Source organism: Phalacrocorax aristotelis, chromosome 1, assembly GCF_949628215.1.
Source record: "Phalacrocorax aristotelis chromosome 1, bGulAri2.1, whole genome shotgun sequence".
In the NCBI taxonomy this organism is placed as follows: Eukaryota; Metazoa; Chordata; class Aves; order Suliformes; family Phalacrocoracidae; genus Phalacrocorax; species Phalacrocorax aristotelis.
Genome location: NC_134276.1, coordinates 204,498,956 through 204,512,140, shown reverse-complemented (window position 1 = coordinate 204,512,140; position 13,185 = coordinate 204,498,956). Strand labels below are relative to the sequence as shown.

Genomic DNA, 13,185 nt, shown 5'->3' with positions numbered 1-13,185 from the left:
GGACTGATGAGAAGAGGCAGTAAAAATTTGTTTTTAATATGACTTCATGTCACCATCCTCCTCCTACTCTCCATCATCTAATGAAAAAGACAGATGTTCCATTTCTTTCTCTTTCCAGAGAAGTTTAAATGATGGCCACTTCATTTTTAAAATGTATCCCTGCATAAAATACATCTGAATTTTCACGTTTTATCTACGCAGTTTTAGAATTTGGATAGCATGCAAGTTGGCAGAATGACAACCAGGAATTAAATCAATACAATACAGAGACAGTTCAAGGTGCAGGAGCTAAACAACAAACAGAAAGAGGGGAGAGGGGGAAAGGAACATAATTTTTAAAAGTGCAGCTTTAAAGCAGCCTTAAGAGAGGAAGGACTGTCCAAAGGAAATAATCAAGTGTTCTTGGATCTCAGACGAAAATGTGAGGGCAAGACAAGAACAGAAACATAGTAAATAAGATGTTACAAATGAACGGGTTTAAAAAAAAAAAAAAAGAGAGGCATGAAGGATGGGATGTGTAAAATGATGTAAAATTAGTGGAGAGGTACAAGTATAATATTTTTTAAACACAGTTAAGCGCTATTTCTCAAAGTATCACCTGATGAGTTTTTCCACAGCCCTGGGAAGTATACCTTATTAGTAAGTATACCTTATAAACATACTTAATGAATCAAGGAAAAAATATCTCAAAGGAAGGAATTCTTTTTTCATTACAATGTTTAAAATCTTGTACTTAGTATTTGTGGACCTCACTACTGAGCCATGTGAAGACAATCTCAGTAACTGTGGCTTTTCTTGACTGACTTCTGAAGAGCCTAATATTAGACAGGGCTTTAAGCATCCTTTACATAATTTGCCAGACTAAAATAACATGGTTCATTCAATTAATACACATCACACGTACTTAGAGACAGCGAAGTAATCTTTTTATCGTGCCTATGAAAAGATGACTATGGTGATAACAGAGACCTTTTGGATGGGAAAGTGATCAAGCCTGAGGTTACACGGCATGCTAGTGATAGATCACAACAAACTGCATTCACACATTTTAAAGGTTATGCTGGGATCTCCACATGGTGTATTTAAGTTATATCAAAAGTGTTTCAAAGCAAGTGAGCAGGTGCCCTATATCTGTGCAAGCACAAAGAAATATATGAAATTCAGAGCTAATTTTTAGTTAGTTTTAATCCTGTTTTGTTAAAACGAAGACTTCATCTAGACTGCTATTCATTTTTGTTTTAAAGACTACCTTTCAAAATCAACTTTGTATTTTTCTCTCAATCTACTTCAAAGCTCTTGAATTCTCACACAGCTAATAGCAGCTCTGCCAATTATTACTTCATTTCTTTATCAGGCTGTTAGCATTCAGGCTGCCACAAATCGTGACTTTAGCTGTAGTATAGCCTAGCACCTATACCAGTAGTGCAGATTACCAGCAAAATGACCACCTTTTTGTTTGCGTCCCTTTTGCAGTCTAGCAGTCAGTCCTTAGTTAAATCACTCCAGAAGATACTTTTCTGTAATCTGCTCTGCATCTCATTACAAACCTAAGACCATATTCCATTTTTACAGGTCACATGACTCAAAACCACTCAACTTGAACACCATCCCCAAAAATGTTGGGTTTGTTGGGCTTTGAGATGCATCTATTCCTGAAATTTGCCTTAGCACCTGATGAAGGGCTAAGTGCTATCAGATGATATATGTAGCAAGAATGGTAACTTCTCCTGCTTCATGAATTCTTGGGGAAAATACTTAATATCACTGATTAATCATATGTTTCTATGACTGAAAGAGCCTCACAGTCCCTGCTTCAAAAACCTTACAAGTTCATGTTTATTGTACAAAAGTTCAGTTCATGTGCAAGAGTGGAAACTAACCTCAGAGATACTAAAAAAGGAGGAAGGAAAAAAATAAATTGAGAAGGTTGTTCAACGAACACAAAAAATAAAGATGTGGCACTTTTTGATAACATGCTTTACTGACTTCAGTCTTGTAAGCTTTCCTGTTCCTTTGAGTTCCAAGACTGATATGGAAAAATCTGGGCAAAACCACTTCTTCAGCAAATAAATCTCCTACAAAGTAATTGCTTTGGCCAAGGGAAAAGAACAAAGGTTGCCAATAGAAAAAAATCGTCAATCTGCACTGACTACAAGTAATCTTCCACTATTCTCAGGAAAGGCCTAGACAGAAGGGTGAAACACCTACAGCTTTCAATGTAAGATTCATATCAGAAACATGAAACCCATGTTTAAACGAAAACCATACTAGTATATCATCACTAAAAACTACAGTAACTTCTCAAAACATGGATCTACATTTTTTTTCAAGAGAGAAAACAAGCATATTAACAAATTTGTCTTGTTCTCAGTTTCTTCAATTGTCACACCTATCATGAATACTCTACATTAATACACATATACATACATTAATACATACTGTAATAACATAGAAAACCTTAAAGTTGGTAAAATGCATAGAGAGCAAAACTACCCAATCACTTTTCTGCTCTGTGTCTTATTGCCTACATTCTGTCAAATTAAGACCCTGAAAACAATGCAATGAGGCAGGCTTGAGGAGCATGAAGGTCCTGGGTAAGAAACAGACAGACTACAAACTATGGCACCACAGCGTTTTTTTGCAGCATGATCACAACAGAGCCCAAAGAAAAAAGAGAAGAAAAAAAATTCAACCTGTATATGGCAAGAACTTACAGAAAAAAGGGTTTAGCCCATGATTCCATAGTGAGGGTTAACACATTCATCCTAAAGCACGCATTACCATCATTTCAACACAACATGTGCCAGCTAATGGAACCACATCTTCTGCAAAAGCAACTGTTTGTATGTTTCTGTTTCAGAAGCTTAACATTGTATAAGTTAACAATACACTATGTCATTTTACCTCATTAAAGGCTAACGCAGTTGTGGTTCGTATCTTACTCCAGAAATTTAAGTGTGGCTTATACCTAAGGACATTGCAGGCACTCAACTAAAATATTTTACAAAGCAAAGCACAATACTTACAAGCGTTATGCATGTTTCGACATGAAGAAGAAGTTGGGTTTATTAGACATTAATAATGACTAAGTGATCATTATCAATCCCAATATGTGATCTACAGAAAAACTTCTGATCAAATCAAATGAGCCACACACAGAAACAGCTCAAAATGAATGTTTGAAGAGTTTTAAACCAGGAAATTCAGCATGCAGGAATCCAGTAAGCAGCACTAATAAAATCTCATTACCTTAAGAAAGAACCTCTTATCTGTCCGAACAGGATTGTAGGAGGCAAGGTAAGCAGCTATTAGAAGAAATTTGGAATAATAAGGAAGCTCCACATGTGTATGTGCAGAAAGTCCTATAAAACAAACAAACAGTTTATGAGTCACCAAAACCCACTCTGAACATCCACAAACTTCAAGTAAGACCTGTTTGCATTATTCTTTTCATTCTCTCCTGCTCCACTCCTGTAACTAAATGAGTGTGGCTACTTTCTCAACAGATTAAAAAACAGCAAAGGGCCAAGGAATGACATGAAGCTAAACAGAACTAATGTTCTGAACTCTTTATGGACTCATGTCAGGAACTGTATTTGAAGCATCAGAGATTCATAAACCCCTAAGGTATGATCTTCCCCCCCCCAAAAAAAAAAAAAGAAAATTCCAGGCTACTTTCATTTAAGGTTATTTTTTCTGGCAAACAGGGCAGATGAAGAGATGTCCTTAATACAATGGCAAAGCTTTTCTTCAAGACCCAGCCTCCAGGCTGCTCGAGACTCTGTCAAACAGCTCAGCCAGACACAGGGCTGGCATGGTGGAAAAAGCAGCACTGCTACACTTCTGAGAAACTGTTCAGCATCTCACTATTTTTAGCCACTGTTTTATTTCCTACAGAAATGTTTTCAGAATTTTAAACTTAATCCAGCTGACCTAGCCTGCTACATGTGTACTTCATTAAGATTAAAGTCTCTCACATTAAAACACACAAGAACCAGTCTAGTTAGTATTTTCCTTCCCTCTTTTTACTTTTAGATTGTATTTCTTCCCTTTACATTCTCCTGTTCTTGTCAATGTAGTTGCTTCTTTTACGCAGCTTATGCATATGAACAGGATGATGAAACCACCTTACTTCATCAGTTCTCTAACTGTAGAGACCACTAAAGGGTCTCTCTTGTGCCTTCTTTGCTTACAGGTTTTAACTTCAATGGTTTCTTGTTCTGTGAAGTACCTGTACCCTTATGCTTTAATCCACAACTATCAGCAAATAAAGGTCAAGGAATTAAACAGTTTAAAAGTTAAAGGTTCAGAGCCCCCAGCGTGATGAGAATCATCCTACATGATAGCTAGTAATAATTTCCTCTTATGTAGGCACAAAAGGACAGCAGTTTTAGTTTCATTCACAATCAAGAGGCTGTTTTGTATTGCATGTTCATTACAAAATGCAACACCAAATAAACTCTTGCATGTGGACAGTTTAGTTTAATACAGAAACATGTTTCTACTCCACTCTTTTGGTCCATCTATATTGCTTCATGCACTGAACTATCTGCTTATTTACATCCACAGTAAAATTTACTATAATTGCTTTTTAAGCATGTTATTATCAAATGCTGTTTACCAAAAAGACAATTTGTCCTACTACATATACCTAAAAATCCTGGAAAAAGCATTTTAAATAAAGTTTCCCTTTTTGGGGTTGACAGGTGCAAAAGTATTTCATGATCACCTGGGCATGGAAAGAGGGAGTTTAATAAGAACACTTTGAATTAAACTCCTTTGATCAACAATGTCTAAAAAATTACTAATAATAAAGCAAACATAGGAACCAGTCTGATGATTACAATTATCTTCCAACAATGTTTAAAAAGTGATTTTACCTACTATCTAAAGTAGTAGTTATTTGTCATGATAAATATTATGGAAGAAGTGTTCCCAAACTATGAACTAGTCAAAAGACCATGACCAACTGACTTCACCAGGAAAATGTTTTAGTGTTCCTTCCCAAACTGTAAATAAAGGCTGACGGATACATTGAGATTCACCTGTCAGAAATATAAAATTAACAAAGCTGTACTTCAGGGAAAGAACAGAAAGAAGTTTTGCGATTCTGACATTTCTCTTTGCCAAGAAATCATGACACAGGACAGTTGTTTTGTTTAGGAATGTGATAATCCAGTGTAATACACCAGGTATAATATTCCCTTCTCCCCACACAGACAATTCTGCCAGTTGGCACACAGAGGTTCGACAACTGGGGTCAGCCCATTCTGACATAAGAAATACTGATTTAAAGAAATCTGCTTTTACCCACAAGGGACCTTAGGAAACATTACTCCCAGGATATATGCCAGGGATAAAAATAGTAACAATCCTTTGTTGAACACCACCTCAAAAAACATGATTACCCTGAACTGTATCTGAATGCTGATAGGCAGCCTCATCTACATAATTTCACATGTTCTCAGGTAATAACCACCAAGTCAAACTGAAAAGTACACATTTCACATTACAAGCTCCTACAGAGTGACTGTATCCGATACCTTTCAACTGCCCAGGTTCTCCATTGTCACGCTGTAACCGCTCCCACTGTGAGCTAAAAGACAGATAATGCAAATATATAAAGATGAAGTATTTGTTACTCTTTTAGAGAAAACTACCTCCCTGCTATATGTATATTTTAATTTAATAACACTGACTAAGATACAGTTAGTACAAGAATAATTAAAAATTCCAAGTCTTACTACCTTGCACGTAAGTTTCAATAACGTGCAAACTATGCGTATTTGAAAAAACTGCAGAACGTAATGTTATATTAAGGTATAAAAGTAAAAGTGAACACAAGCTAATTGCAGAATACTAATTTCTTTCCATCCAACTACGACCAGCAAGCAATTGTTCTAAGTTTCAAAAACAATGAAGAACTGGATAAAAAATAAAAACACTGATAGCTTTGACGTTTTTAATCTGCTGAATAACTGTTTATGCTAGTGAGAACAATGCTATAACTACTTCATAATGTAGTTTTGAAGTCTATATAAAACACACAGCAATATTCATTCTTCACTGAAAAACTCTGAAGACATCAAGATGGAACATTTTGTCAGTGAAAAATGTCTGCAAGTAGTTTGGTGTTTTCCTAAACAACAGCAAAATTTTTCACTTTAAAATTTCCCTTAAGGAACGACACTGTTAGAAATGTAATGATTTTAGATCACCTTGTATACCACAGGGGGATAAAAAACCCCAGGTTTAAAGCACCAGTGCTTTTTTTGTTTTGTCATTTAAAGATCTTTATGAACAGGGTTTATCAGCCATAAGCCATAAAACTTATGAAAACAGTTTAATGAGAGCTGATGTAATACTCAAATTATAATGAATCCTCAACCAAATTATCAATGAGCAAAGTCTTTATCCAATGTCTATTTTACAGGTAGAAAAAAAAAAAAGTTGTTGAATTTTCAACTCAGTCCGGTCGCACAACAGCTGATAGCAAAGTTCTATTCCTGTAACTTACAACTTGAAGAAAAGCCCAGAGTAATTACAGTTCTGTGGCCAGAAAAACTGATACAGTCATTTTAATTCCACAAGCATTTACTGGTACAGGAAGGTAAATCCTAGAACTACTATGCAGAAAGCTGAAATTTACAATAAAAACCCCAGTAAAGCTCAAATTTTAATCAAAGAAAATTGTAAAGAGGGAAATCTAGTTATTTGGAAACAATTCGCAAGCTATTTTATATCATAATCTTATATTTAACCCTAATTAGAGTAGGCAATTACACAATATGAAAAGCCAGAGAGATCCTGAGTAGACTGTGTAATGAAGATCAATATTGAGTATACACACATATTTGAGGCAAATGGAATAATGCCTCATTGTACAGTGAAGTCTAGCTCATATGGAGTAAAATCAATTCTCTTTTTGAAGGAACAATAACTTTTCCAAAATATTTAGCAAAGACTTCTACACACCCAGGTTCAGTTACTCTCTGGCCTTGAAGGACATTCAAAGGAAAGAAAGAAATCACTGTGTTTGTACCAAGATAAGGAAATCAGACACTACTGAATTATCTCTCTATACATACCGTAACATCAGCATCACTTATCTTAAAGACGGAGAGGACATTAAATCTGAGCTGATTATTACCGTTAAAAGTGAACACCACCATCTTTTTTCTAGCAGTCTGGCAACTTAAGAAACAAAGAAGGAATTTAAAACCATACTAAGAGAAACAGCATTAGCAGGACACCAGCTTTTAATGCTGTCAAAAACAGTAATTCCATATAAGGAAAATTCTTGTCCTTGTACAAGAAAATAAGGGGTCAGAAAGCACAGTAAACATACCAACCTAGCTCTGCTAAACAAAGCTAAGGAACACAGATGTTCAAAATCTGTACGTCTCATGAGAATTTTGAGGCTTGCGTGCATCTTTGGCAGCAGGAGGATCTACCAAGTCAACTTCACAGTGTGTTTTAAACTGTGCCTGGTGATGGATTCTCATGCTTGGCAGTTTCATACAAGAAAAAATGGATCTACCTGCACGACCGTCAGTGAAAAAGAGAACACAACCCGCTGCCACCGCTTTACTTATTAAATGTTCTTTATGCTACAAATACTATTTTGTTTAAAAATGTCCTCCTGAGATACCCTATTTCTAACATTATATGGCAAGAAATAAATGCACATGAAACAACAAAAAAAGATTCTATCTAGCAAAAAAGAAACACCAGCCATAATTGAGAGAGTAAATCTTTAGAGTGGAAGTTAAAAACTGCAACATCAACAAAACAAACAAGCCCTCACCCCCCAGATTACCTGGATACTTCCCGGAGATAAACAGTCTGCATTGCCTTCTTCAAATGAGGTTCAATATTTTTCCAGAGTTTGCGGGTGTCACGTTCATTTGCTGCACCAAGCCAGAATCAACTCTGTTAAACATTTAACTCACATAACACTAAAATTCTTATCTCTGCCACCTGTACAGTCACATAGACATAGTAATTCTGACACCCTGACTCTGAAATGCAGTATTAGAATGATGGACTGTCATCATCCATTTGCAAGCACATGCTACCATGCAAGGCTGTTTTTCGGTGGTTTATTCTGAGATACTCTGGGGCAGTTTGGCAGAACCTCTGCTCTCACTTTCTCCTCTTAGCTTTAACAGAGAAATGACTTATCTCACGACTTTGCAGAAGTCCTGGTGGTTGAGTAAGGAGAAAGATTTAGATGGGGAAGCAAGTTTTCACGGTATTCCCATCTTATTTCCATAAACGCCACCAACAAATGTTATCTACTGCTTCTGCTGCAAATGCTGCCTACTAGGTGCAACTGGAATATGCAATGCTGTCATGATCAAAGCAAAGCCCTCCACAAAACCCACAGGAGGGTACCTGCACTCTCATACACCTGCTCAAATTAAAGACAGAAGCTTACCTTCTCCTCTGACCACTGGTTCACAGTATTTAGAAAAATTGAGCACTGCCTGCAGTAAAAAGTACAACATATTAAAAAGGGACTATATATCTGATCTAGCTACAGCATAGAACAAGCATCATAATTCATTATTTTGCAAAACCAATTAATTACTTTTCAGTCAATCATTATGCTGCTGCTTCCAAACGTTATACTGTAAAAATCACACCTTTTCTGTAGACTGAAATACAAACAGAAGTAATCTATCACAGGTTATTTGGTTTTGATCTCTGCAAAATCTGGTTGCATTTTTTTTAAATAACATAGTAATCAAATGTCATAAATGCAATAAAAATATTTTCATCGACTTCTTTTACTCCCTTCATTGTCAGATAAAACTTTCAGGAGCAGTCCAGCATGTTCAGAAGTAGGCCACAGATACACACATACACAAGCAGAAATTATTAAAAAAAAAACCAAACCCAAAATAACCCACTAGAACATTCCATATTCAAATTAACTCCTTTTTGAGAGATTTTTGTCAAGGTTGTAATCTAGATTTTTCTTCCAAAAATGATTAAATCAACATCACACAGAATTTTGTAAAATAACTATCTTCACATTTCATTCTCCTTTGCTCCTACTGCACCTTATTAAATCTGTGCTACTATACAGAATCAATGCAATAGCTTCCATGTATAAATCTAACATAATTCCAGAATGTGTTATTAATAATCATGCATAGTAACATACACATTTAGATTCTGTATCAGACACTATGGAGTTCTTCAGAAGCCTATAGACAGTTGCATGCGTTTGTCATTACCTTCTACAGAAGGGACCTGTCAAGCACAAAAAGAATTTAGGGTGCAATTACACAAATCTTATAATGTTGGTATTTCCTACACACACAAACAGTGCCTCTAAAGCTAATGAAATTACTCTGATAAGCAGAGCAACTCAAGTACCTGTCTAGAAGAAGTATGACCCTAGTTTCTATTTGTGCTGAAATCTGATGGAGAAAAACTCATTTAAGCATAAAACCTGTAGAGGTAACAGATAGGTTCAGCTGAAGTTTAGCTACATTTTCCTGACAGAAATACAGGCAGAACATTCAGAACATCTCACTAGCACTGATTTGTTCACTGGCCATAATCACTGATCACTTCGAACTTCTAAAGTTTCCTTGTACACAGTATAGTTATTTAAATAATAATCTGATGAGCTAATAAATGTTATTGTTATTCAGCTTTTCTTATGCAAAGGTCACTGTCAAGTTATTTTTATTTTTCTTCTGTTAGTTTGTTTGCTATTACATTCTTCAACCAATATATGGTTAAAACTCCTTTTTCCAAATATCTTCAATGCATTTTTGTTTCCTCAGGCATGACTATATTGCAAGAACTTTGACTTACCTATTTTATTCTTAATTCCAAAAGAAAGACAATAAAAATATTTATGTCAATCCTCACTTCTCTAGGCCTTTGCGTCAAATTAATATGCTATGTTTCTGTAAAACTCTGCAACAGAGCTGGCTTGTAGAAGCTTGGTTACCTTAAACACCTCTGTAGGAGCCAAATCAAGTGAAAATTCTACGATCCTAAATAATACCAGAAAATGTTTCAAATTGTAAGTTAATTTTCCCAATAGAACTTGAGGTTGGACATCCTGAGACCATGTAATTAAAGTTATTCCTTCAAGTGTTGAAAGCAACTGTCTGGCATTCCACTGGATAGTCCAGGAAACAAATACAACAGAAAGATATTCAGAGATTATACAAGTCCACACATGCAAGAAGGTAGCAATAAGAGCAAAGCCACATAACCACACGTAAAAAGAACTTGAAAAGAAGCCCAGTGAGGCCTACCATTGCTTGAAAGAGTAACATCATAACTCTTACTTCCTCTGACTGAATTGCAAACCAACCAACCAATCAAAAAAATTATTAACCAAGTCTGTAACGGAGCTGTCCCCCAAAAACTGCTGCAGTTGCAGCAATTACTTCACATTTCACCACGTTTATCTCCTTATCTCAACAGGTGAACATAGGCAGCCTAGTCTTCTCAGTCACTCTCTGATATCAAGGAACAGCTTGAGCTCAAAAACCCCAATAGAAGTTCTAGGCTGGGTGAACCACAGGCAGACTGGCATCTCATTAGTGCAGCTTTTGTTGCTTCCGACTGGAAAACTACATAGCAATGGAAACCCCTTACAGCCACCAAACAACTGCAACCTTTATTATGGATTTTTAGGGAACCTGCATTTTAAGCTAACACATCCTTAAACGGGTAGATCAGCCTAGATATACTGAAGAAATTTTTTACCATGAGGGTGGTGAAACACTGGCACAGGTTGCCCAGAGAGGTGGTAGTCCCTGGTCAGGCTGGACAGGGCTCTGAGCAACCTGATCAAGACGAAGATGTCCCTGCTCACTGCAGAGGGGTTGGACCAGATGGCCTCTAAATGTCCCTTCCAAACCAAATCATACTATGATTGTATGATTTTTTTCTTTCTCCATACTCAAAAACAAATCTAGACTTTCAGACTTTATTTGGCAAAAAACACCCCAAAACAAAACAACAAATCTAAAGGAGCTCATCTCACCAGATGCTGAAGTTCCTTCAGGTCCCTACAGACCATGTAGAAGACACCAAGCAGAATATTGATATATGCAGCATAGAAGTCTGCAGAATATTCTGGGGGATGGTTCTGAGACAAGATCTTCTGCAAGTGCCCTGTTTAAACAAAAATAAGTTTTGCTTATTTAAAGCTAACTTAATAAACTGACCACATTTTAAAAGTTAAATGGAAAAACAAGCTATAATTCATCACCAAAAACCCCAAAATCCACCGAAAACTACACTGATTAAAAGAACAAGCAAATATAATGGAACAAAGATGTTACTCTGAGATGTTTTGGCAACTGGAAAAAGACAAACCTTTTCGATGTTTTGTGAATATAGACTTTTACATTCCAGTAGCTATTAGATATTCTGGATTCTGTAAAAGGCATACAAATAAACATGGGAAAAACATTTGGATGTTATTTGACAAAGTATTATTCAATCCCAAAAAAACAGATTAAAGAATTAGTTTACCTATGCTGTAATCAGGAAAATACAAGGTGAATGGCTCAAAGCATCCTGTATTTGGACGGAACAGTTCCCATACTATTTCACTGAGTAGGACAACTGTCACATTTCTGTCAGTCTACATAGGGAATAAAGAAAGGGAAAAAAATAAAAAAGAGTGACAGATAAGCAGAGAAAGAAAAAAATAACACTGCATGTTACAATATCAATGAAAAGAATCATTCTTGTGACTTTTTGTTCCACAAAAAAATCATCAAATGTAGAGTTTCATACAAATTACTAGCAAAGTAATAAAGCTTCAGCTGGCCTCATCTAGACACTCACACATTTGCAGATTTTCATAACAACATGAGATTTCTCTGCATCGCTTGCCATTTCACTGACATGTAAGCGTTGTGCGGTGATAGACCTCTGGTACTAGACAATACCAAGTAGATTCCATCCCTTACTCCCAAAATTAAGACAGCATTTTGGTAATTAAACCCCGACTTTCAGAACAAACAGGAAGAGTTAAAAAGCAAAAGAATGCTCAGTGCTTTCTGAAACCGAGCTATCTAGTACTTTATTTTAAAGGTAAGCTGGTCTTAAAAACAAACAAGAAACATCCCAAAACAAAAACATAGTATTAACTGTGTACTCTACCAATTCTTTTACTAGTTACCAACAATGGCTGTACATAGTAACATATTCTTTTCAACCAAGTTTCTATTGACAAGCCTTGAGCTTGATGTTTTGGTCAACAGATAACTAAACACTTCATACTATAAAATACTCCTTAGTTTGGTCACCCTCCTATAAATCAGCTTTTTAATAGGAAGTTAACTATCCGTGAAGACGATGCTTCCTACTCACTTTTTGCAAGGTTCTTGCAACCATACTAAAAATTCCGCATAAAAGAAGATGCTTTTAAACATGGTTCTTCAAGAAAGACATTTCAAAACTAGTGAGGCACCTCAAGAAAATTAAAGGAAACCGAATGAATTGACAATGCTTAATATGAGCTGTCAATGACTTGAAAGAAAAGTTTAAATGCTATTCCCCTTCCCTGACATTCAGGGAGAATCCTCTTTTATTTACTCTTCCCACTTCTTGCCCAAGTGGCACCCACCCACATTCTTTACTGTTTCTTCTTTCTCTATTTTTATGGAGCTTTTTTTTCTTTTAATAAAAGAGCATCTTTCTGTATATTTATTTCAGTTATGTTCCTCTCCCAGATTTCCAAGTATTTTAGCTGAGAAAAGTACTAAGGTATTTTCAGTTCAGTTCCTGACGCAGCTTCCAATACGAAAAACAAGTATTTCCCACCATAATCCTCACAGAAATCAAGCATCATATGACCCATTCTTCATCAATGACCCCCAAGCACTATGAAAATTTTCACCACCAGTGAAGTTCCCCAACTCCTTTCACTCCAGGAAAGGAAGTGATGCAGTAGATTTCCTTCTACAACATTCTTCTGCAACATCAGCTGCACAACAGTTTTACAAAGCCTTAGTCCAGAATCCTGAATTCAAGCAGCTGGAATCTCAGCATTCAGGAAAGCTGACAAACTTATTTGGAAGATACTTTTGAACTTGAAGGTGTTTCTTTAGCATATTTAAGTCTTAGCCTATGCTTTTTTTGGTCCCTAAACCGCAGTCATAGGCCTAGGTTTTCCTCCTTTCTGTCAGTCAG

General features: G+C 36.1%; 1 protein-coding gene across 6 annotated transcripts in view; it reads right to left on the bottom strand.

Annotated features, from left to right (window-relative positions):
* The window catches only part of ORC5 (origin recognition complex subunit 5), a 93,745-nt gene that overhangs the window by 66,533 nt on the left and 14,027 nt on the right, over nt 1–13,185 (bottom strand). For all 6 annotated transcript variants that reach the window (XM_075081416.1, XM_075081411.1, XM_075081415.1 and 3 more), the window contains exons 6-11: nt 11,518–11,629; nt 11,024–11,154; nt 8,441–8,489; nt 7,820–7,910; nt 5,544–5,596; nt 3,250–3,362 (exon numbers count right to left, since the gene is read on the bottom strand). In XM_075081416.1, coding sequence (XP_074937517.1) covers nt 3,250–3,362; nt 5,544–5,596; nt 7,820–7,910; nt 8,441–8,489; nt 11,024–11,154; nt 11,518–11,629 — 549 coding nt within the window. The remainder of the gene's footprint in view (nt 1–3,249; nt 3,363–5,543; nt 5,597–7,819; nt 7,911–8,440; nt 8,490–11,023; nt 11,155–11,517; nt 11,630–13,185) is intronic.